Source organism: Astatotilapia calliptera, chromosome 19, assembly GCF_900246225.1.
Source record: "Astatotilapia calliptera chromosome 19, fAstCal1.2, whole genome shotgun sequence".
Taxonomy (NCBI): domain Eukaryota; kingdom Metazoa; phylum Chordata; class Actinopteri; order Cichliformes; family Cichlidae; genus Astatotilapia; species Astatotilapia calliptera.
This window is the reverse complement of record NC_039320.1, coordinates 24,435,146-24,461,703: the sequence shown is the minus strand read 5'-3', so window position 1 is coordinate 24,461,703 and position 26,558 is coordinate 24,435,146. Positions and strand designations below refer to the sequence as shown.

General features: G+C 38.5%; 1 protein-coding gene across 4 annotated transcripts; it reads left to right on the top strand.

Annotated features, from left to right (window-relative positions):
• The first annotated feature begins 873 nt into the window (after window positions 1–873).
• Window positions 874–26,558, top strand: ppm1aa (protein phosphatase, Mg2+/Mn2+ dependent, 1Aa). Of its 4 annotated transcripts, none has more exons than XM_026151209.1 (6): window positions 874–1,341; window positions 2,239–3,092; window positions 3,193–3,310; window positions 6,233–6,344; window positions 6,464–6,521; window positions 10,318–10,917. In XM_026151209.1, exons 2-6 carry the CDS (start codon window positions 2,256–2,258, stop codon window positions 10,432–10,434), a joined length of 1,242 nt encoding a protein of 413 aa, XP_026006994.1. In that variant the 5' UTR covers window positions 874–1,341; window positions 2,239–2,255; the 3' UTR covers window positions 10,435–10,917. The 4 variants fall into 4 exon arrangements, with proteins under 4 accessions (XP_026006994.1, XP_026006995.1, XP_026006998.1 ...); XM_026151210.1 differs by lacking the exon at window positions 10,318–10,917 and adding an exon at window positions 22,407–26,280 and having other exon boundaries at window positions 875–1,341; XM_026151213.1 differs by lacking the exon at window positions 10,318–10,917 and adding an exon at window positions 26,288–26,558 and having other exon boundaries at window positions 876–1,341.

The window sequence follows — 26,558 nt, the reverse complement described above, 5'->3', positions numbered from 1 at the left end:
CAGACTAGTTTATGTTTCTACAGCAGCAAAATAAAACTATCGTGGGAAGTTTTATGGGAATGTTTTGTTTGTAGATGCCAGTTGCCATAAAGTTTCGGTTCTTACGTTTTAGATACTACATGTAAAACAAAATAATGAATTGCAGATAAAATATTATGTAATATATAATCCCAGAAACATGTACATCTAAATGATTGCTAAATGTCAATGAAAAATAAACTTTTTCACAGGAATCATCTGAAAAGTAGAACTCATTTGTTTTGTGGTTGCACATATTATAGGTTATAAATTTCCTCGAAAATTCTTTGGAACAACAAATCAAATAAGAAAAAGATTTCACTCATTTTTATGATATTGTAACCTAACTTTTTGGACAGACCTCACGAATTATACTTAACAGCTAAACATAACAATTTATGCATGCATGTTAACCTTTATAATTGTTTATAATTTGCTGTAGGAATGTGGTGGAAACCTTCCAGTTGTAAATTATTATAATTAAATAAATAAATAAATAAATAAAGCAAGCGATTAAAGTGCATAAACACACCTATAATTCGACCTATTGGTGGCGCCGGAGAACATGGCGGGGGAGGGGGGTAAAATAAAATAAATTAAAATTAATAAAAACAAAAATCAAGCAATGGTCAACATTAACGGTGCCACATTTCCCTTCTACAGACTGAAATTGCACAAGAAGCAGGAATTTGTGCAATAACGACATATTTTGACAGAAGCACTTATGCAGCACGTTTGCAGGATTGCACTGAATTAATTGTCATTTTGTACGGGCTTGTTTATATCAGATTTGGAAGCCCGTGTTGTGGTATACATGCTTTGCGAGCATGTTTCTATGTAGCAGCTGGAGCAGCCAGCCACAGATCTTTAGGAATGATGTCATGTTTTCGAATGCGCAACCTGCAACATCCGGGTCCTGTCTCCGTCGCTCCGTGCCGCTCAGGCTAACGTTAGCTAGCAAGTTGTCAGGCTGTCAAGTGGAGAGGCTGGGGCAGACGTTTCAGCTTCCCTTCCCCTGGCTTGGCCGCATAAACCACCGGCCACCCCCCAAAAAGCCACGAGAAAATCCGTTTGAATATTCTCGCCAGCTGAGATAATGTAATGCATCACGGACGTACGCAAAGAGGGATCTCCGCACCTACACAATTTATATGCACCGAATCTTGAGTGACGATTGCTCGCTGCTAACTGGCTAGCTACCTTAGCTAAACCGCCGTATACCCCCTAGTTTCGTCGGTGTACCCTCTCTGGTGCGAACTGCGGCCAGTCGGTCATCGTCCCTGTTGTATCTTCCGCTGGTGTCGACTAGTATTTTGGTATTTGGTAAGTCATTAAATGTTTACTTTGTAGCCAGCAGCTGTTGAGGAACATTGGGCAGCCGTAGTTCTTAGCTGTGTTAGCATGTAGCAATTAGCAAGGCCAAGGGCTTTGCCTGCCTCAATATTATATTAGCGCACCACGGCAGGGAGGGAGGCCTGTCAGTTAGCTGTGAGGGACAAGGGTCAAGGCCCGTAAGTAGGCTAGGCTGTTTGTTTATTTCAGTTGTAGTCGGTACTGGCTGCAGAGCAAAGTTTCTCACTAAACCCAGCAGCATTATTGAGCCTTAATAAACGTGACTATGGTGTAAAGTAGTTCATTACAGCGTTAGAGTTGGTTTTGACCGATTTTATGTCTTGTGATGGTTATCGAGTCTGCTAGCTGGGGCTAGCGCTACAGGCGTGTAGCTGCAACTCTTTACTACCCCAGGTAGCTAGTATGGTGAAGTGGTCTGCATTGCGGAGGTCACAGTGGTTTAGTGGACTATCAAAATGAAAGTAAATAACTTAAAACGTTTCGTTACATTTATTGGTAAACTCTAGACAGCCACTGGCCTGAGGGCGTTTCAGTCTGATCCACACCAGCAGTGTTCCTAATGTGTGGCCAAAATGTGCACACAAGTCTACTATTTTTAGACTAGTAGGGGCTGAACTCAACTCCAAGATGTTAATCTTTTGCCACAAATGGATCTAAGACGTGCTGTTAGTTTATTGATAGAATTGGTGCCTCTTTCTGGTTATTTCTTAGAAAACTATTTTTCAGAAAATTTGTCAGATTTGTACTCGTTTTATGTTTTCACATTGTCATAATTAGACAACATGTATTGTTTTAGTTTCCAAATTGGGGCTTTGATTGGACTGCACTTTCTTAATCAACGAATTTGTCATTTCTTTTGTGTTACAGGCTTTTAAAGGGACACAATGGGTGCATTTCTGGACAAACCAAAGATGGAAAAGTATAATTCCCATGGTGAAGGTAACAACCTGAGGTATGGGCTGAGCAGCATGCAGGGTTGGAGGGTTGAGATGGAGGATGCACACACAGCGGTAATTGGTCTGTCTCATGGTCTCGACCTGTGGTCATTCTTCGCTGTTTATGATGGGCATGCTGGCTCTCAGGTGGCCAAGTACTGCTGTGAGCACCTGCTGGAGCACATCACCAGCAACTCAGACTTCCAGAGTGCTCTTCAGGATGACCCATGTGTGGACAGCGTGAAGAATGGTATCCGCACTGGGTTCTTGCAGATTGACGAACACATGCGAACCATCTCCGAGAAGAAGCACGGTGTGGACAGAAGTGGCTCCACTGCAGTGGGGGTAATGATTTCTCCAAGCCATATCTACTTCATCAACTGCGGCGACTCGCGTGGGCTCCTCAGCCGGGGTGGCACTGTGCACTTCTTCACACAGGATCACAAACCTAGCAACCCACTGGAAAAGGAAAGGATCCAGAATGCCGGTGGCTCAGTCATGATCCAGCGAGTTAATGGGTCCCTAGCAGTGTCCCGTGCTCTGGGAGACTTCGACTACAAATGCGTGCATGGAAAAGGCCCGACAGAGCAGCTTGTTTCTCCGGAGCCTGAAGTTTATGCAATAGAGAGAAGCGAGGGGGAAGATGAATTCATTATATTAGCTTGTGATGGCATCTGGGATGTCATGGCCAATGAAGAACTGTGTGACTTTGTGAGGTCAAGGCTAGAGGTTACGGATGATCTTGAAAAAGTCAGCAATGAAATTGTTGACACCTGCTTGTACAAGGTATACCATCAACAAACCCTCTTCTGACACTTTGTTGAACTGTTTGGTACAATGGTTGATTTACATAAATTCTTGTTTGTTATCTTTGATTTCTTTGCAGGGAAGCCGGGACAATATGAGTGTTGTGCTAGTCTGCTTTCCTGGGGCCCCAAAGGTATCTTCAGAAGCAGTGAAACGAGAAGCTGAGCTGGACAAATATCTGGAGGCCAGAGTAGAAGGTAGTAAAAGCACTTTTGGTTGACATTATTATAGAGTAAAACATCAAGTTTACAAATGCTCATATATCTTACTTATATTTAGAGGCAATGAAAAATGCAAAATCAAAGAGCAAAAACGGGAAGTGTTTTGTTTGTAATGTCTGTAGATTGGGTCTTAAATATCTGATATATTTAAGGTAGATATTTGAATCATACTGTATAATGAAGCATTGAAACACCAAATGAAGGACTTCAAATTCATTGATTACAGTGAGACTGCCATTGACATCTTAAGTTTATTTGCGCATCTTGCACATGTATCAATAAAACAATATCTTACTAGTGATGTCAAGTCTCTCAAATGCTGCCAGTGATCATCATTTCCTTTTTACCCCCTAATGTTCTGGAAGTATTCAACCTTTAGATTAAAAAAACAAAACCAAAAACCCCCCAAAAAACTTTTAAGTGTAAAACAGGGTGTGAAACTTCATGAAGGGTGTTGCTGACAGGTAAAGTAAGTTTTTCCCAGGCAAGATTTAAATTAACAGCCTGGTTTTCAACTGAAGATATTTTGCATGTTAAGCAGATGCTTTAACCACTACACTATGGAGAAACAAATGCATTTTTGAAAAGTTGGAAGTGGTGGAGGTTCATCTGATAATAGTTTAGTAAGTGATTTATGGTGTCCATAAAGATGATATCAAAAGGACAACTATCAGTCCCTGTCTTTTTGCATCCACTACGGGGTGTTTGTGTGTGCAGATGGGGTCGAACAGAGTCAAAGGTGGCAGTGGCCTTGGTTGGCAACAGGGAGACTGTTGCCTGATACTTAAAACATACCAGGGGAGGAATTCTAAAATACCTGTAGTGCAAAGCACCTGCAGGAAACGGTAATCCAGCCATAGGATCAACTATGGAAACCTTGGGACTTTTACTAACTTTGAAATAGATTGTTGACTGAGGGCTCTCATTGTGTTGCCTTGACTATAAACTCAGTAATAACCTTGAGCTTTTAGACAGGGGTTAAAAATGCACAGCCACAAATTAAATAGGAGCGTCTGATTTATAACAAAGACAATAAAAAAGATGAGTTTTGCAGTGAAAACAAATGCAAAAGAATAGTCAGTTTATCCAGTTATTTTGTTGTCACTGTCGGTGAAATTGCAGTCGAGATTCAAATTTGGTCCCAGTCCACCAATGTAGTATCCCAGTGGCAAGTAAAGGTAAAAAAACAGGCAAGTGCTGCCAGCTACACCATCACCATTGGTGTAGCACCTGTTGGCATGATTCCTGCCTGGGCTTATGTTGTTCTGTTTGAGCATCATGTTACCAAATTTTAATGATAGCCTTTCAGTTTTAGATGGTAGAATGAACTTGTCTGGTTGCCAGTTGTTATATCTCTAATTAATACAGTGGGGCAAAAAAGAATGTGAAAAAAAAATCCATGAATTCACATGGTAGGATTTGTAAAGAATTTATTCGTAAACTAGGGTGGAAAATAAGTATTTGGTCACCTCAAACAAGGAAAATCTCTGGCTCTCACAGACCTGTAACGTCTTCTGTAAGAAGCTTTTCTGTCCCCCACTCGTTACCTGTATGAATGGCACCTGTTTGAAGGTGGAGGAAGAAGAATACTGAGTTGCATCCCAAGAACACCATACCTACTGTGAAGCATGGGGGTGGAAACATCATGCTATGGGGCTGTTTTTCTGCCAAGGGACAGGACGACTGATCCGTGTTAAGGACAGAATGAATGGGGCCATGTATCGTGAGATTTTGAGCCAAAACCTCCTTCCATCAGTGAGAACTTTGAAGCTGAAACGAGGCTGGGTCTTCCAACATGACAATGATCCAAAACACACCGCCCGGGCAACAAAGGAGTGGCTCCGTAAGAAGCATTTGAAAGTCCTGGAGTGGCCTAGCCAGTCTCCAGACCTCAACCCCATAGAAAATCTGTGGCGGGAGTTGAAAGTCCGTGTTGCTCGGCGACAGCCCCAAAACATCACTGCTCTCGAGAAGATCTGCATGGAGGAATGGGCCAAAATACCAGCTACTGTGTGTGCAAACCTGGTAAAGACCTATAGTAAACATTTGACCTCTGTTATTGCCAACAAAGGTTATGTTACAAAGTATTGAGTTGTATTTTTGTTATTGACCAAATACTTATTTTCCACCCTGATTTACGAATAAATTCTTTACAAATCCTACCATGTGGATTCATGGATTTTTTTTTTTTCACATTCTGTCTCTCACAGTTGAAGTGTACCTCTGGTGCAAATTACTGACCTCTGTCATCATTTTAGGTGGGGGAACTTGCACAATCGGTGGCTGACTAAATACTTTTTTGCCCCACTGTATATCTTAACATGACGTAACTTTGTATTTCTGAAGAGTTACTTACATAGCTGTTACATTTGCTCCTTAAACAAAATTGACTGTGAATTCCTATAAGATGCTCATAAAGTCCAGGGCCAGTAATAATAAAAGATGATTGTCTTTTGTGGTTGATACCCTAGTAATGTCATTAACAGCAGAAGGCAGAGACAAACATAATTTATATTATATTATATTTATATTTTGTGCAAAGCTTAGGCTGAATGTAATAGATGAAAGTAGGCTTATTAAATTTTTTTCTACGCTTACTATTAAAAATAAGCATCAAAGTTAGCAATATTTTATTTAGTTGGGATGACCGTTTTGTGGCCTCTGTGTTACATCAGGGAAGAAGTATTACTATGACAAAGCTTTTATTTTACATATATTCACACTTAAACAGCTGTGATTTGGTCTAAATTGGACAATATTAATCTTGTTAGTTTGTTATCCTCCTTGTACACATGGATATATAATATTTTAATTGCTCATATCAATTGTGTATTTTTAGAAGTATTCTGGTGTTGTTTAAACAGAGCTGTAATCTAATCAAATTGTGTTTTCCAACAGAGATAATCAAAAAGCATGGGGATGAAGGTGTCCCGGATTTGGTCCATGTGATGCGGACGTTAGCATCTGAGAGCATCCCTAACCTTCCTCCTGGTGGGGAGCTGGCGAGCAAGTAAGTGATATTTGTGGTTAGAATGGAAACTATGCTATTGTGACACTGGGTGTCATATGTATATATTTTTTCATTTTGAATGAAAACTAGCATTGATTTTTTTTTGCCTTCCCCCTCAGACGAAGTGTTATTGAAGCAGTGTACAACAAACTTATCCCGTATCGAAGTGATGACACAGTAAGTATTTTGCTTTAACTTCCTGCAGATGTGCTTTCTTTGAAGTATGCATGCTTTTGTTTTCTTTAAGCACACTTGTACTAATCCCATGCATGCTATAAATATTCAGAAAGGTAAAACAATGATATTGCCAAGAGATCTTTTTCAAAATGCAGTCAGGGGAGAAAAAAATATGGATTGACTCAAGCAGTTCAGACAATTGTCATCAATGTTTATCTTAACTAAAACCATGAGCTAATTTCACCAATTAATGCAACTGAACTAAAAAAGAAGTCACTAATAAGTGTGGCATAAAAATGGTCCTCTTCAAACTGATTCAAAATGAACATTTCTCATAAGTCCTTTTCATACAAACAGGACTCAGAGCTTTTGCCCCTGTCCACTCAGATATTGTGCCTTTTATCAAATAGGCTCATTGAGTCAGCTACACGTATTAGTGCACATCATCTTGTCCTTGACAGTAAAACTTGTCCTCTGGTTCCTGTATTTCATGTTTGTGTAAGGAAGGTTTTTTAATTACTTAATTTACTTTCACTGGTAATTTCTTCAAAAAAAAACAACCCTCAAACCTTTTGACTCACTTTTGCTAATTGATTAAATTGAGATTTGTTTTTCCAACCAGTTTACACAAAGATTTCTGTGTTCAGAGGGCACTAGGCTTCTTAGAAACTGTTACAGTCAACTTAAAGTGACATTCTACACTTTGTTCGTTCAAGCTTTTTTTTAAGGGAATAGATCACCTTTGGTGCTATTTGCACTTTAAGATTTTCACAACTTGTTATCATTGCAGTTGTATACAGATGTATTCAAAACTCAGGGAGGAAGATGTGAAGTTAACTTAGATTATTTACAAAATTACCCCCCACCCCCCGGGTACCCTCAATTACGAGTTTTCGCACCTCAATATTTATCGATAAAGATGTGGTTTAACAATCATTAGAACAGGTTCCACGTCATTTTAGAAATAGGCCTGAAATATGACAGAAACCAGTCATTTCAGAGAAGAGAAACAAGGGATACCGCCAGTAATGTTCCAAGGGGGACAAAGTTGATGAAGATAAAATCTGAGGTCTGTCCTGGCCTTCCAAAGACCGTCACTCCTTGTGTTAAGCAACTCTAATGTTGCTGTGTGTTGTTAGATTTGTTTGATAGATTGTAAAATTGTAATTATACCCATTTTAATATCTTGTCTTTTTTCATGTATGCCTATACTGATCAATTGTTGAGATGCAGCTAAACTACTGTAGCACTGCAAAATTTAATATGATTGGTCATAAAGAGTGCTGCATAGAATGGATTGAGAGTGGACCAGGTTAACTGCCCCATCATTTTATAACACAATGATTATACATTTACATAATTACACTGCCAAATGGCATGCTGGGTAGGGTTAGCTGGCTGGTAGCAAAATGGTCTGCTAGCACCTGAATAAACCTCTGTCACTACAGAACAGTGAGAAAATAGAGACATGATGAACCTATGGACTAAGTGACTCTTTGGAAACCTGTGCCAGGTTCATACTGTGACACTGCCAAATCTGATGGGAAAAAATACAGTGATACTAAACTTCAGCAGTAACTATAACACATTATTTCACACTTCTAAATATAATAAAGTCATATAGGCTTACGTGGAAGGTAATTTATTATGTCTTAAAGGAAAATATGCACTGTCAGCCACTTTATTAGGTACACCTGTTAATGTAAATGTCTAATCAGTCGCATGGCTGCAACTGAGCATTTATGAAATTGCAGATCTACTGTCATCTTCCCACACAATCATCTTCAAAGTTTACAGAGAATGGTCAGAGAGAAAATATGCGCACCAGTTTCTCTCGGTGAAAATGCATTGTCGATGCCAGAAATCAGAGGAGAATGAACTGATAAGAAGGTAACAGCAACTCAAAAAAAACCCCACTTAGGACAAAGGTGGCACCTCAAACCATGGCGCAGGTTTTCAACAGCAGTATGACCGCATACTGCTGTTGAAGACCTAAAGACCACACCATGTGCCACTCAAGTCAGCTAAGAATGGGTAACTGAAGCTTTAACTCACACAGGCTCACCAAAACTGGACAAAAACGTTGTCTGGTCTGATGATTCTCCTGCAACAATGTTGCAATAATCAGATGGTAGGTGAGAATTCAGCAATTTTAAAAAAACACGAAAGCAGGGATCTCTCCTGCTTTGTATCAACGATTCAGGCTGCTGCTGTTGACATAATGGTTTGGGGATATTTATTTGGCACCTTTTGGGTGCCTTAAGATGAACCCGAGCATTGTTTAAACACCACAGCCAGTTTAGCATTTTTACTGATGTCCACCGCTTTAATGACGGTAGTGTAGCCAGCAAGATAACGTATCATGTGAAAAAGCTCAAATAATCTCAAACTAGTTTCTTGAAGATGACAATCAGTTAACTGCATGCAAACAGCCTCCTGATTTATTTTTTTCTTTTTATGCTTTCATGTACTGAATTTGTTTCTGATATTCACACTGACTTTTTTTTTTATTTTTATTTTTTAAGATAAATTTCTTATCTAGAGAGATTTTTTATTATAGCTCATGTAGCTTATGTTCTTTGTTTAAGTCATCCTTGTGGTCGTGATCCAAACTGCTAATATTCAGTGTTTTTTTTAAAACATTTATTTTTTTGTTCAACAGCCATCAGTTTGAAGCTCTCAAAAAAAAAAATCCCGTCTCTTAATTTTTCATATACAGGCTAACTATGATTTGACTGAAAATTTTCACTGTTTGATGTCAACCTTTATGAAGACTAAGATCTGCAATTGAACATTCTAATATTATAAACTATAGCAAAATAAAATATAACAAAGTTTGAGGAGTTGAGTGTTCCATTAGGGCCTTTTAATTGAACCTGCTAGTAGTCATGTTAGAGAGTAAGGATGGTAAGGAAGTTTGTAATAATATCCTTGACAATATAGGAAAAAAAAATACAGAAGAGTGTTTTTATTGTTGCAGCAGGATCCAGGATCATGGTGCAACAATGGAGATATATAAAAAATATCTCATAGGACGCACCCTATGTGGTGGTTTTTATGAAAATTTTATGCAACATCAAGGATTTGCATGACTACATAAATACACATCAAATTCAGATAGTGTATTTTTATTATTTTATTAGTGTACACTGGAAATTGCGAGTTCAAAAATGTTATCTGTCGATGTTTCCAAAGTGCAACACATGTAAGACACATTTGAAATGTGGTTTTATAGGACTATGAATTAAAGTTTCATGTAGTTCCTAACATACATGAGAAATAATTGTTTGGGAAATGTTTACCTTTGTCCATTTAAAGTGGACTAGTTGATGAGTCAAATATTTTTCTCTTGTTTTAAATGACTAGCAGATGAGTTGCCATGGATATCGTTAGTAAAAGCAATAACAAAACTGCTTAACACTTGCACAATAACTAAAGTAACTTAACCTTGAAACCCTTTAGGAGGCTGAATAATATTGCCATATAATTGACTTGAGTTGAATTGGTTGAGCTTTTTAGTCAGCTTCTTAAAGCCCTGCTTTTTCATTGAGAAACCCTAATCAGTGAATTCCATCCATCATTTTGCTCTTCCCGTCATATAGAGTGCAAATTAGAGGGTGCTCCAGTGATGCACGGTTGAGTCATTTGTTTACTTTTCGGTCACAAATTATGAGCTGTTAGCATCTCTTCCTCAAGTACCTTCATAGCCTGGTTGTATTCAACAGTGCTTCAAGTTATGAAACAAGTTTGGTGTTTCCAACTTTTAGTGGAAACTTTTTTCTTGTATGTTTTGCAGTGTACTTTGCAAAACATGGAAGGCACAAAGGAGGTGGATGAAGTATGTTCTTTTTTTTTATTATTATTTTTATTTTTTTTTACAAAATTGTCATCGGAGGCTGATGTGGACTTTTAGCTGTCAGCTGGTAGCCATGTTCTATTGTAATGCTAATGACTGTATCCGGATACGAAATTATCGCATTTAACTACTGCTGTTAGTTTCTTTGAATCCAAATCTGCACTTGTTTTATTTATTCATTTATTTTTTATTATTACTATATTGTGGTGCACAGCAGGGAGGATGATGGCAGACGAGCTATATGTCAGAGCTAGATCATGTGGGTAATTTTTGTAAACACTAACTGTAATAATAATAATAATGGCATTTTAAATAGCAGGGGAAATCTAATTTGAGACATCTTGTACTGCTTTTGGCATCCTCGAGGCATTTTTCTCATTTTCAGAAAAATTTCTGTATGGCTCACATAATTACCCAATTTTGTGTGGTTTTGCTAAGATAAAACCATATCAGAAAGCCGCCATTAGTAATATTGACAAAAATATAACGGCATAACAGACTTATTTAATACAGTAGTCACAATATATTCTTAGTGCATCATATCAATAAAGAAATGTGTAAAATCTAATAATTAACCCTTAAGTTTAAACATTTAAAAATAAAAGTTTAAAGAAAAATCAAATCTCTACATGTTATAAACAAAAGTGTGTGTATTGTACATATTTTTCCCCCCTGTAGGAACTTGGTCAGATTTCTCTTGAAGTGAAAGAAAAACATTTAGATTTTTTCAAAGTTCAAGGTCCCTTTGACCTTGCAAAACCTAATGGATCGTTCTGAAGAGGTCATTATATTCAAATGTAGTACTGTAATAGGATGACATCGTTACAACAAGTCAGTTTGTGAAACTTCTTCCTACTTATATAATTCACGATCAACTATTAGTCGTATTATTAAAAAGTGAGAGCGTTTAGGAACAACAAAAACTCATCTATGAAGTGGCAGACTGCTTCATAACTGCAATGCAGTACTCTAGTTTTTCGTAGTAGATTACTTAAAATATTGCAATATCAGAAATGTGAATGGATAAATATTTTAATGGTACTCTTATCGGTATTGTGACCAAGTACTTTACCTGTACTCTAACTCGGCGGTCCCCAACCCCCGGGCCTCGGACCGGTACCGGTCCATGAGTCGTTTGGTTCCGGGCTGCGAGCGTTGAGGCTCAGGTGTGAAATGTATGGTTTTCAGGGTTTTTATCGGTTTTCAGCGTTACTTTGTTATCGTTTTTATCTTTTAACTAAGTTTTCCTGGGTCTTTTCACGTGTGTTATGAATAAATCTTCTTTTTTTTCGGTACCGGTACCAGTTTTATTTTGTTATATTTTTCCGCGACACCTTAAAGGCCGGTCCGTGAAAATATTGTCGGACATAAACCGGTCCGTGGCGCAAAAAAGGTTGGGGACCGTTGCTCTAACTAATTTTAGTGAAAACATTTGAACCATACAATTGGGCAATCAAAACACAGGCACACTAGAGTACACTAGGCACTAGAGTAGGGGTGTCAAAACATAGGGCCCAGATGGTCTCTAATCTGACCCACTGAATGAGATTTTTTTGAAAAGTGTGAAGGAGTGCATCGATTTTAAACTCAAGTGTATTTTCATAAGTTTTAAAGCCTTTTCTGTCAAAGTAATAGATAAACAATTAAATGACAGAAAAGTATTTGCTTTTCACTACCTACTGTAGAAATATCTCCTGTCTAGGCACTGAGCTAGCATACATTTTTCTGTAATTTTACACATTTGTTATGTAGCAAAACTGAAGCTTACTGTTGAAGGTGCGCTTCTTTTCCTCATATTAAGACTTCTCAGGGATTAAATGCGTTACATGTTGTTATACTGATAGAAAGAGGAGTTTCACTGGTCTGGCCCACTTTAGTTAAGGGATGTCGAACCCATTTTACATTACAAAACACTTTGATCCTCACAGTCAGTGTGCTGTGTTTCGTCCGTATCTTATGTACTTTCAGTAGATGTTTTAGCAGACTGCCCTTGTTTCTTATCTTAGATGCATAGAGCTTTCCACACTTGTTGCACTCATTATGTGGTGCAGCGCAGCGGCTTGTGTGTATTGCGCAATGCTGCAGCCCACGCCACTCACATACATACTGCAAGGGGGACAAAAGTATATTGTATGAATGCATAGTGGAAGAATGTTTTAATCGTATCGCAAATAAGAAATGGAGCTAGTGGTATAAAATGTGGAAGGCTACACTATAGCCATCACCTGTGATAAATGGGAAAACCAGCAGAGTAGAAACTAACATTAGAGCTTATCATCTTTCATGATTGAGATTCGTTTAATGGCAGTGTTGCTCACTAAATTTGGCAGATGTTACTTCCATTAGCGAAGAAGACATTCATAAATGAAGTCCTAGCTTTGATTTTAGATTAGTTTTAAACTTTGATTAGGATTCTTAGAAGTTCCATAATTTGCATCAGTATTGTGATGTTGTAAAGTGAATCTTCCTCAGTTGAAGTTTAACTTGACCCATAACAACAACAGGACAACAAGCTGGCCTTATAAACCAAAATCACATATGACACTTGTCAGCCATATCAGTAATGAATTTTCTGTGAAGATTTTATATTGTTATTTTATGTACTTGATACTTTTTACATATCTTTTATTTCACTGTAATTATATTGGCATCAATTTTTACATATCTCTATGCACTCTTGGTCTTATGGAGTTCTGATGGATGTAAAGCCAGAGTCTGAAGGGTTTTTCCGTCCTCTCCTCTCTTATCAAGGACTCTGCATCCACAGACGACATGTGGTAACACAACCTCCTACCACTAACACAGCATAGAGTTTACAAACCACCATCCTCTCAAGACCCACAGCAGCTCAGCTCAGCAGTCACTCTCCGTCACTCTGAGCTTTTGGTTTCTAAGAAGGGAATTTCATGGGAGGCGGAGGAGGAAGAGGAGATGCATGCACACAAACCTGGAACAGTGCAGCACCGGTCCACTCTGGAGTTCAGGATCCCCGCTGTCTTGTCTCCCCTTTATGTTCACCCACCTAAATATTCTCCTCTAAAGTAATCCATAACAAGTGAGTCCACAAAGTTTTCTTCCATTTTGTTAAATAATCGGCTTAAGTAGTAAGATTCCCCCCACCTTTTTTTTCCCTTTCTGTTTTTTTTTTTTTTTTTTTGCTGTAATTAATTTGATTCACATTTCCTTGTGTGTATTTGTATATTTCTGTTTTTGTGAAGTGCAATTGTCCTGTACAAACAGCCTGTATTTAATGCAGCTTGATTTTAAGTTAAAAAATGAAAGAAATGGAAAAAGAGAACCTTTTATGCACTATCTGCCTTTTCCTGCTCTTCTGGAATTCTAACAAATGTCTATTCAGTGAATATTATCGCTTGTCCTCCAGGCACAATGTCTCTGCGCTTTTATTTCTCTCTTTTTTTTTTCTTCTTTTTTTTCCTCCTCCTCCAATTAGTCTATGCTCCTTTTAAGAAACGGGTAAATTGTATAGTTGACAGCACAGTAAGCTCTATATCAAACCATTTGAGTCCTAATTATTTTCCCCTGTGCTTTTTTTTTGTTTTTGTTTTAATTATATTTTACTTTTGTAAGTAGTTTTCTGTACATGCTCAAATAATAATGGCAAGGTGTTTCTCAATCAAGTATGAAGTGGAATTTTATTTTTCTTCAATTTTGAGAGGTATCTGATGGGTCCCATGTTAACGTGTTTGTCTGTAGATACTTGCAAGCGTGCTTGGGTGTTTGTGTGCACATGTGTTGGTAAAATGCAGATTTGGATGTGCAGCTCAGATTTCAATTTGGCATGGTGTTTTGGTCAAACTAGGCTGGAGTTTAAAAGAAGTGCTCTCCCCTTACTTGTTTTCAGCCCCCTCCCCCCCTTTTTTCCCCAGCCAGTGTTTCATATCAGCTCAACACAGGCTTCATTATTTCTAATTCCAAACACCATTGGACAACAGAGTTTACATCTTACCCTGTTTGATTTTAAAATGTATCTATCAGAACCTGAGATGAAACTAGTAATTCAGTTGAAATGTTTGGAGGTTATTCAGGTTTACACATCCCATCGTGTCATATTTAAATATCAATTTGTAAATGTAGATGAATACCAGTGACCACTGTGGGTGCCATATTTGTTTCTTTTCTTTTTAAATTACACCTTCAGCTTTAGTCAGCCTATGCCAAGCCCCCCCATTAGATGCAGTTTTTGTATGTGTTGCAAATATGTTTGAGCTTCTTCATTTTACATCTGATTAAGATCTGTTTGTTGTGAACAGTTTAAGCACTGAACAAAATTTTGCATTGGCAATTTGAAAATAGAAGAAACTGCTGGCTCTAAAACTTACGAGGCTTTCTTTTGGGCATTCAGAACAAGAACAAATCTGCTAACGAAGCTTTCTTGTTGTGCGGCACCTTTTTTATTCCCATTAGTTTCTTCTCCAGTTAAAAACTCTCACCACGACACTGCAAGGCACAGCACAATACAGTTTGCTGCTATTGTGTTAGATCTGTGGGTTAACACCCTGGCTCCACTCCCCTGTAAAGATAGTCGCTGAATAAATCTGTATTTAACACACATAGTTGATATATTTCTCGAAGAGAAATAGTTTTATTTCAAATTTATTTTCTGGCATTTTGTGTGTGTGTGTTGCATTGTTGGAAACCTATGTATGTGTGTATATATTTTCAGCTTAAATTTTTAAGGAATAAATCATTGCTTGAGCTAGGTATTTTTTTTTTTCCTTCTTGTTTGTCTTCAGGTGGTTGGTTAAATGTTTGTGTTTGACCAAGTTTTCCATTTAATCCATTTGGTGTTCCTGTGATTAATACTGAATGGTTCCAAATATATGAAATACAAAGTAATTATGTACTAAATTTATACTCCTTGATTTATCATGATGACAATCCTAACCATTTCAGTACATTTAGATTTGGCTAATTATTAAGAGTGGGAAAAAGACTAACTTTGATAATAATCCTAAGCTACTTTCTAATGTGCTTAATGTGGCAAATAATGCCAAAGAACCCCGAGGTTTTACAAAGCCCGCTTCACAAGTAAAACTAGCTATAAATATTTACTTATTGGACTAACTGTAGTTTATTTTTCTTAGTTTTGGTTGGTTGCTTTTTAAAGGTGCTCTGTGGAGTTTATGATCATTGGTTGAAAAGAAATCTATAAGCAGGTCCTCGCACTGCAAGTGCACACTTTAGAGGGAAAAAAAGTGCAAGAAATGTCCTTGAGGTGATGTGAAATGCACTTTTGCTGACTGCAGGGGGCAGTAATTTGTATATCAACAAGTGGTGTCATAGTAATGTGACATAATGGCCCTTTCACATAGAAATTTGCATTCGTTTATGCTTGTGGCCAAGTGAATGGCCTGAAATTTGTGTTTCGCTGATCGCTGCACACCCTGTAATTCTGCAGGGGTTTTTTTGTGTTTTGTTTTTATCGTGTGGAACAGGCAAGTTTTCCTTCGCTGCATTTTGCCTGTCGCGTAGGGAATTGTGCAAACAACAATATCCGAGTGCAGCTGTGATGCTGTCGCACATGTGAAGGGCCTTTTAGAGTGCCAAAGAACCATTAAAATACTCCAAAACCAGATGATGATTTTAGGGAATGAAGCCTAGGAAAATATGATTTTATGAAAAAGTTTGATAGGCCTTAAAGCAAAAATGAATTTGCTAAGACGTGTTGAATGTACGTTTACTGAGAGACTCCATAGTGTACCTTTAACCAGTAATCCTACAAAAGTATGACAACCATCAAAAGATTTGCTGAAGTGGCAGCTAACTCAAGTAGGAAATCTGTGTGTTTGCATGAAGATGTGGTTTCACTGAATGTTCTTTCCCTTTATTAAAATCAAGTTGCAACAAAAGACAAGCAGCAGAGTAAAAATGTTTCATTTCCATCTTTTTGGTTTTAAAATTAAGAGTTGTATTTCTGCTAGTATGATACCATAATACTTGTAAACCTGCTGTACTCAGTTGAAAATACTTCAATTTATTCAGTGGATGTGGATGTGGATTTGATTTTTTTTTTTTTTTTGGTGTGGAGCAGCTCATATTTAATCTGTAAGCTATTTATTTTGCTCTGCATAGCTTGTATTTTTTTTAAGTGCACTAAGTGTCTCTTACCTAACAACTGTCAGCACCCAACTGCTTGTTGCAATCCTGGTAGGTATTTCTAACTTTGGTAATTTTCTCTTCAAGCCTAGCGATGAACAAACATTTTTCTTTGTATGTTGAGACAGTTGACAAAACTCATGCCCCTGTGTTTTCACATGAATAATTTAAAGCTAATGTCGTGGCCCTTCCTTAAATTTTGCTTGTTATCCACTTCCTACAGTAGAAATGCACCTTTCAATATTCAGAATAGCTGTAGCTGAAATGTTGTGAGATACTAAGAGTGGCCCGTCTATAATTTGTCCTCATGTGCATGTTTTCAGTGATTGCAAATTTCCATTGCACCCCTGTTATTTCCCCCAAAACCTGAACAAAAATTATTCCAAGCATATATTGTTTTTTATTTTTCCATTACCTTAAATACCTCGTGATCTCAATAGTAAGTGTTTTTGTCTTTAGTTCAGCAGTTACTTTTAATTAGAGCCTTTCCTTATTGTTTTTTTTTTCCCCTAGAGCCCATTACTTTAACACTGGTCTGTTTGATTGGTATAAGGTTATACTCATGTACAGTATTTGCCTGAATTGTGCTGATGTTAACAAATAAGAGTAACGATTGAAGAAACTACTGGAAAAGACAACCTGTTTTAGTAAGTAGGAACACTATCGGCCTTGTCCTGTAAAGCTCCCCCTCAACCCCAGCCAATGCCCTCAAACACTCACCCGTGTAATTTCAGCTTCTCGTGCACTTGTGTGATGCTCACTTAGCTCAAATCTGTAATTGTATTGAGTTCAGGGTTTTAAACATGTGAGGTGTGTGAGAAAATAAGTGTGACTATACATGACGAGTCATATGCACTGATCCTCTATATAATCAGCTTTTGTTTTCTTCTTTTCAGAAAATTGTTATTGTATTAAAAAAAAAAAGATTATAGAGCTATTTACAGAGTTACTTTGGTTGCCTGGAATGCATCCTGTATATTCTTGTACAGAGGATTACCTGGCAGAAGCTGAAGAGATTTTAAAAGCTTGCGCCCTCTTGTGCATATTTATGTACCTCAGTTGTGGCGTTTACTGTGTGACCCTTAGTGGTGGTGGTTTATTCGTCCCCTTACAGGACGTGCTGAGCCTCGCTTCGACCTTTTTTTCTCTCTCTCTCTTCTTTTTTTTTTTTTTCTCAGCTCATAAATAAGCTCACCGATTTGCCTTACCCAAACTCACATTGCCCCCCTAAAGTACTTGTCCAACAAAACACTACGAGGAGAAGTAATGCTGCTAACATTACACTCTCAGAAAATGAAATCTGTCCATTTTAAGGTACTTAAGCTATCAGCAAAGTGACTTTGCCAGGTTGTCACCAGTTAGAACTTTTCAACCTTTGCGGGTTTGTTTGGTTTTTCTTCTCTCCATGTTACTGTATCAAATCTGTGTCATGAAAGCTTATTTAATTTCCACTGCAGATGATGTCATACTTTCAACAAATGCAAGTGTTTTAACATGGTAACCTCGTAAGCATTCAAAATGTGCATACATACATTAATGTCTGCTCTATTTATGATTACATTCAAGAATAGCTTTAGAGTGCTGTAGTTAAGTATTGTCAGTGTTGATTCAAATGCTTCTCAGAGGCCTCTGTGAGTGATTTTACAAAGTTCAATAACTGTATATTTTGTATTATGTTCTAGCTCCAAAGGAATGGCGGGAAAAAAAAGAAATGTGTTTAAAAAAAAAGAAAAGGAAAAAAAAGCTTTGCTCCCTGAACTAAATTGTTCTATTTGTGTTGTCGATTGAACAAATTGCATTCCTTGCTTGTGAATAGATGCATTTTTCTCCCTGCTACTCAAATCCCCCCCCCCCCCCCCCCACCTATCTCCCTCCCTCCTTTCTTTCATTTTTTAGCCTTTGAAGTTTGAATAAAATTTCTAGTTTGCAGAATGTATTACTAAATAAATGGGTTGTCATCTTGTACCTCTCATTTAATCACTTTTATCTGTCGGGGCCTGTTGTCCGAATGACACGTTCTCTGCAGTTAGATTATGTAACGCCAAACATTTTATTAAAAGCTGTCTCAGCTGTGAAAGTGAAGGGTTACAGGAAAAATCGGGAACAACATGCTTAATAAAAGGAAATCAGATGAGTTCATCATTTTTTTTCTGTGTGTCCATGAAACCCAGTGTTTTCCTCATCCAGATGTGAGATGCCTTCACAACAGCTGTATGTGTTGTTAATCTGGATTCTCTGAATATTGCCTGGTATTTATTTATTTTAGGAAAATCTAATCCTTAGCTCTGTCAAAGTGTAATGACAGTGTACATTCAACTTAATGCCTCAGTTTGTGTATTGCTACATGCTTTGAGCCGTGATCTCCGAAGCACAAGGATGTCGCAGACTGGCAGTGTCAAAGTTGTTCCTTTCTCAACGCCTTTTCTGCCGGGGTGTGGTGAGAGCAGCATGTACTATGAGGGGCTTGATCTCAGAGAATGGCCAGGCCAGTCCACGACAACTGGGATTAAGAACTGCGGGAGGGATTACTTTAAATGTCAACATAATGTCAGGAGCTGTGCTAGAAGGTCAAACGTTCAAATGGTGCTCAGTGGCAAGCAGTTAATAGATCAGGCACAATTTGGATTGTTGTGGCTCCTGTGATGAATTGACTAGAATGCTTAAACAAGGTAGAACATGCTTCCCAAATAATATCCATAGAAGGAAGAACTATTAATATTTTGTCTAAATGATTGTTATGAGAAAGACAGAATATGATTTCTAATTTCTAGACTTTTCCAGTGCCATAGATAAATTAGATCCTTTAGAAAGTACAGTACAATGCAAAACAATGTCCTAATCAGAGTGCCAACTAGCCAGAGGGGGGCAGTGTTAATAACCAAGACTGATTAGAGAGGCCAGCAGAAACACTTAAAACTGTGATGCACAGTTCTCTGAAATCTGATTGATTAAAAACCGTGTTTATTCAGTGATTGTATTTTTAAAATGTTTTTAAGCAGAATTTAATGCTGGGAGGTTTAAAGGTTTAACTAGAAACTAGGAGCAGATGTATAATCCAAATATCAGCAATAGACACTGCAGGTTATTGGTAGGGTTGCAGAAGCTTATTGTGGTGCTCCTTTTAAATTTGTAGAATGAAATCTGTCCTCCCGACATGAGGAAAAGCAGCTGATACCTCTGCAGCAAAAGTGGCAACGAGAGCTCTGATACGCGCTTGTTTTTAAGCATGTGCATTCCTCTCAGAGAGCCGTTTGAACTGCACAAAATGTGACTCATTAGATCTCGGGCCACCTGTGCACCCATAATGAATCACGCTGCCCTTGTATTCCTCCACATCAAAAAAAGCGGCCGCTGCGACAGAGGCCATCATCAAATGGAGCTGGCTCGTCATCTGCCTGCCATTGTTGAGCGCATGTCATGCTCTGCTTCTCATGGCGGAAAAACCCATCAGAGCTTGACTAATGCAGCCATGCAGACGCAGCAGTAAGAGGTGGGGGTGGTAGGGCGCACTGCATACTGTGTGTGCATGGTCTCTGCACTGAGGTCACTGAGCTCCACATTTGTTAATTTGCTTCAGAGTGCACTAGAATCAGACTTTTTCTTCTTTTTTCCCAGGGCTGCTCAGCATAAAAATTTCAATGCAAAATTTTGTGTAATTTAAGCACAGAAAGGAAAGTGAGAAAATAGAGTATTGTTTTATCACAGTCTACAATATTTGGTATCTGTTCTCCAAACCCGCTGCTTCTCCCCCACCCGCCATGCTTTCCTTCTCCATTTCCTCTTTCTGTGAGTGCTCTTGTTGCCCGAGGTCAGTTTGTCACAGAGAACACAAGCTTTTCTCACTTGGACGCAGCGATTCAATGATTGGTGTGTACAAACAATCATATCAGGCAGGGATGACATGCACCCTCCTCTCTCCTACAGACATGGAATATGTCCTTCCTGCTCTCTGTGCTACTGTCTGTCTCTTACTCACACTCTGTGGGAGTGACTGTCCCCTGCATGAGATGGGTTACACAAGCCTCTGCCTTGGGAATCCCGGTCCTGCTCATTATCCTTCGCCCCTGAGACACAGCTCATTGTAAATTAGGACATCAAATCGGGCTCGTTAAAGAGCCACAGATACACTCATTAGCATCTTTCCTCTTTAGTGCCTGTATCAGCATTCGCTCCCACCACCTTATATCCTGTTATTCCCTCGCGCTGACTGGAAGGTTTAGGATTAATGTCAGTTCTAGCCAACGGGTTAGCACAGTTGTGCTTCAGATATGGGACTGATTGATCGATGGTGGCGGGAAGCTGTGGAATTTGTTGACAGCTGCCAACTATCCCCACCACTTCTATTCATATTTCATTGTGTGGAAGGGGAGGGGGAAAAAAAACCTGTCTCAGAATAACTCGTCTGGCAAGTGGCTGACTAGTTGTTTCACAGCTACAAGGGATTAGCAAAATGACTGAGACATCTCGAACCTTGCAAAAGATGCCTAGTTGGTTGATTTGTCAACATTTTTGCTGATTTTGAGCAAAAAAAATGACCATGACTTGGATGCGTATTTGCTTTATGTATAGGTGAAAGTGACTCTTCTCTTTGGCGTCATGCTCTGTATCAGTTTGTGCACTTACATAAGGATACACATGCCCAGCCTCCAACATGCAGTTGGCAGCAGCCGCACGGCAACAAAGGCAGTGAAGAGGAAGGCCGCTTGTGTTTAACAATTTTGCTAAACTTGAAGGATGCAGACAGTGTATTTTGGTAAGTAAAACACATTTTATTTATTTAGATTAAAAAAAGCAGCAGAAGGAGAGCTCCACAGTCTTGTAGACTACATGCCATGCTGACTTTACAGTATTACCATACCTGCATCTAATCAAAGTTACACTGATGTAATGCAACTTACTTTTTTTAATCTAATGTTTTAAATTGGGAATTTGTAAAAATGTCCTCCACAGGCAGCATTTTCAATGCCAACGATCAAAAACGGCAAACTTGGGGACCTCTTCTGATTTTAGAAGGAAAATGTTGCATTTCAAGAGCCCACATGGGCTCGTGTCCAATGAGATAGACACCTGCCTTGGCATGGTTGGTTGGCTGCAGGACTAGAAGACTCCAACAGCTTGGAAAAATGTGTTTGATTGGCAGGCAAGTGAAGTGCAACAATTGATGGCATTTGACCGTGAGCATGAGGGAACAATGAAATGAAATGAGTGGAGACTTGGGACAGGCCCTAATGAGCCATCTTCGCCTTAGTGGTGTTGCAACCATGGATGTCCAGATTTCTTTGCTGATGTCTGTTCCTCTTTAGATGTGATGATTTATGCAAAATGAGTGTATCAGGTAGTGGGCTTGTCTCACAGAAGCAAACCATGCATCTTCAAATAGACCAACATGGAATGGAAACTTTCAGATATGGGGAGCAAAATTATAGACCTGACAGGAGCAAATATAATAGCTTGTCCTGAACTTCCATCAGTCTTGTGTCAATCCATACCAGCCACACTCCATGTGTGTAAGACCCAACTGCTCTTTACTGTGAAAATATGTCAGCATGATTCATATCAAACATTTGTTCTTTTTGTACCTGACTGGAGATTTTCTCATATCCAGCATGCTCTCCTATCTGTCATTGAGCTGCAGTAAGATAGAAATCTGAGCATGCGGTTCTTGTCATCATGCTGTCTCAGTGGGTCCTCAATGATTAATTGCTTAAAAGAAGAAGAAGAAAGAAACAGATAATGTCACAAGGATTTAGTCTCTTTTTCATACATTTTCCCCATCTCCTCTGCATGCTGTCTGACCTCTGGTAGCATGCAGCCAGTGGGTGATTGAGTCATCCCTCTTGCATGTCGTCACTTCACTTCATCCGTGTCTATAAACTTCACCTCATCTTCATCCTGCTCTTCTCCTCCCCCAGGACCCAGTCATCCTCCTCTTCCGTGGTTTCAGCTAAAATGAGGGCTAATCAGAACATGTCAAGCAAGCATTAGTTGCCACGCATTTGTCGATCACTGTAATTATCCACCCTCACTAAATAATTTATTTAATGTGGTTTACATCTCCAAAACACAAGTAGTCATTCATCGTTTCACTCCCGGCGTGTTCAGCGTCCAGTCTTTTCAAACTGTTATGTAAGTATACGGTAATTTTAAATACAGTATAAGACAAAGATGGAAATTCATAAGTTATTATGGAGGGGTTTTAACTTAATATGTCTACGGACCAACTATTTTAACAACATAGCTGGAAAAGAAATCCACACAAAACCGATTTAGTAACGTGTTAAAGGTGTGTGTGATGACTGTTTTACTCTTGTAGTCTGCAAATCATGAAAAAAAAGCTGTCATTCAAACTCTATTATTGAGTTCTCTGTTATCACACTACAGGAACATTTTCTACAAAACAGACATTGCAGGTATGCAAGGACACTTCAGAGGCCTAAGGCTCAGATAAAGGCAGTTGAGCTGTATGAACCTGTGAAATTCAGTTCACAGGTTTTAATGAAATTATAAAAGACAGCATCATCAGGGCCAGCCAGACTAAGGGAAACACCTGAAGTGGTTTAGTTTTGTCTTCTTTTCTAGAAAACATCTCATAACAAGTTTTAAGACAAAACTGAGTAATATGAATAAGGCTATAAAGGTATATATAAATATATGTCCTGCCAGTTTATAGAGGTGCAGAGGTGGTGATTGATTTATTGCAACCATTTTTTCCAGGGTGAAATGACTGTACAGCATACTTCTTTAATGACTTTAACAAAATAAGGATTGCGTGCACAAGTCTGAAATTATTTTGGACTTTCTCTAATTCACATACAGTCAAATTGTAAACAAAGAGGCTCAAATATATACATACACCCATCTTTAATAACTGGTGCTGAAAATTCTGTGATGCCTTTCTTTAGTATTCAGAATCGACTAGAGCTGGTTCTTTCTCTTTGCCAACATAAAATGATTTGTTTGACAGCACTCATCGGATTGATCATAATTCAGAGCAGTGAGAACGTCCAAGCAACTCTGTGAAGATCTAAAATAGAGAATTTACATATGTTGGGAAGGTCTCTTGGAGCTATTTCTAAACAACTGGCGATTCCAGGATCATCAATTAAATAGTTTTATATAAGTACAAGTTATTCACATATGTCACTGACACAAACCAGCCAAGGTTTGGAGGAAAATTCAATCAATCACCCTCAGATGAGAATAAATTGGTTAGGACCTTCAGGAACAACGAAGGAACCAACAAAGCTCAAGCCTGTCATGAATTGAAATATGTGGAAACACCAGCATCACTGTCTACAGTGAACCGCGTTTTACATCACCTGTACTGAAAGGGTGCTGACCAAGAAAGAAGCTCCTGCTCCAAAACCTTCAAGCTAAACTCTAATTTGTAGCTGCCCACGTGAAAAAGCCAAACGCCTTCTGGAGGAAATTTTTGTGATCAGATAAGATGAAAATTGAGCTATTTGTATAAATCACCAGGTAAATGTTTATAGGAGTAAAGGTGAGGCTTTCAACCATAAAAACTCTGTACCAGCTATCAAGCATATAAGTGATAGCATCATGCTCTGGTGCTGTTTTGATGCCAGTGGTGCTGGAACATTGTGCAGAGTTGATGGAATAATGAAGCAAGCAGTACTACCTTCAAATTTTTCAACTTCAACTCAACAGGTAGACAGTGTAGTGTTCCAACAGGTCAGTGATCCCAGAAATATATCAAAACTGGTTTTGTAATGGATAAAGCAGCCTAGCATTAGCAGCCTAGTTTCTGGAATGGCCTTTCCAAATTCCAGGCTCACCCAATTGAAAATTTCTGTACTATGCCTAAATCCAGCTCCGTCTCCGAAAACTAACGAATTTAAATAAACTCTGCTATTTCTGCCAAGAGGAGTGGTCAAATATCCTGCCCGGATTATGCCAGAAGCTTGTTGATGGCTACAAAAACCATCTGATCAAGGTGCAGCTTGCTAAGGAATATTTAACCAAATATTACTGCAAATGTGCTTATATATTTGAACCTATATGTGAAATTTTGACCGCAGGTGTATTAGAGAGATACACCTGGTGTCAAACTTGTACACCCAATTCTTGTTTTTTAAAGTCACTAAAGATATATGCTGTACAGTTATTCCACCTGGAAAAACAACAGCTCAAGGAAACCATTAAAGCACATAATTACCATAACATTCATCCCTCTGATGAGTCTGTGTAAACTTCTGACCACAACTGTATCTGGCTCTTGAAGTATTGCCCCTAGTTGCAGCTACTAAACTGTAAAACTCCTCTTAGTTTGCTGCTAAATGGTTTATTTTTGGTGCTTTTGCCTTTGCATACAAGTTTTGTTTCTGATTAGCTTAGTCAGGATTTTTTCCCCCCTTTACATCATGGACTAGAAGTAGTAAATCCCATTTTTAAAGGAACCAGGCCAGTAAATGGAGTCACAGCAGTAATATTCACTGTAAGTCTACAAAGCAGCAGGGTCAACTCTTGCAGCTTTTCCACTGGACCAGTGTTGACAAGTCACTGTTTCTATGCCAACAGTGTATTCAGCGAAGGTGATTTTGAAATTGCCTTCATGTTGAATGTTAACAGGCGTTTATAGGGGCTTTATGTTTTAAAGCCCTAAATACATGTTGCTGATAGAGAGGAATCACATGAGCTGTACAACCCCTGGCAAAAATGATGCAATCAACACACTTAGAAGATGCTCACTTGACTGATTTACTATTAACGACTAAATAAATCACAAAACTGTTCCTTTTTTGATCAATAACTGAACATTCTTGATGCATGAAATTTACTCTGAATAAATTTAGTTATTTTAGTAATGACACATTTTTCCCCAAATCCAGTAAACGAAAAACAGTCGGAACATCTTTTAATCTTTTTTTATCTAAAACAAATATAGACAAATCTAAATCTGCAAAATAGTCTGCAGTTAAAAGAGAGTGTTTGCAGACCACAGTGAGTTGTTGCGCTTGATGTAATGAAAGGAAGCATGGCTCTAACAAGAGAGCTGTCAGTTGAAACAATGGAAATGATTATACAAGTCTTTCAAGAAGGAAATCCAGCATGTTGGTTTAGCCATTCAGCTTTGTCTAAAATGGTGAGAAATGGTGAGCAAGTAGATTAATTTGATGTTGGGGTGAAAAAAAATTGAATCCCGGAAATTGAACTTTGTTGCAGCCATTCAGGGTTTTATGGTGGGTGGGCAAATTCACTATTCTTCAATTTCCACATTGAATTTTTACTGAAGTTGAGATCTGGACTGTTTGCTGGCCGTGTTATTGAGCCGTTATGCCTTTCCTGATGAAAAGCTTTAAGGCTTTTTGCTCAGGGAAATGAGAAAAATGTCCAAAATGTAATTGTCCATCTGTGCATTTACTGTAGAGGTAAAGCTTGCCATCTCCTCTGGAACTTTAGCTAACGTGACCCCGTAGCATAAACGAGTAGAGGAGAATCTCTTTGTTTGCGCTTACATCTTTTATATGTGTGAAATTTCCAGATATATATTTTATAGCCTTTCAATTTAGTTTCTGCTTGGTCCAAATGTTAAACACGGCTGACTGGGAGTAGTCAACATATTTTGCAATACTCTGTGCTCCTGTTGGGGGCATGCTTCCTTTAAAGCAATCAGGTGCAACAGCTCAGCGAGGTCCGCCATCGCAGACTATTTTGCATATTTTGATTTGTGGAGGTTTGTTTTAATAAAGCATATTTCCTCTACCTAACCTCGCTAGGGTTTGTGCTTCTCATTTTTTCTTGGTCCATCATTAAACTTCACCTGAATCAACAGTGGTGCTGAGCTAAGTTGCTGATTTAAAGGCTGAATCTTTCCTGAGCGACGGACCCAAGCACTTCTGTTCCTGCTTGTACGACCACAGATCATTTAACCAACACAGCCTATGGATCAGCACTTAAATCCAAAGCTTAAAGCTGTACTGTACTTTATTGAACTATGTTGTATCTTCTGGTCAAAATCAAGGCCTGAAGATCTGATAGGAACAAATCACAGTCACATAATGTTCTGTCTGAATCTGTGTCCATAATTAAAACCTTGAACTGTT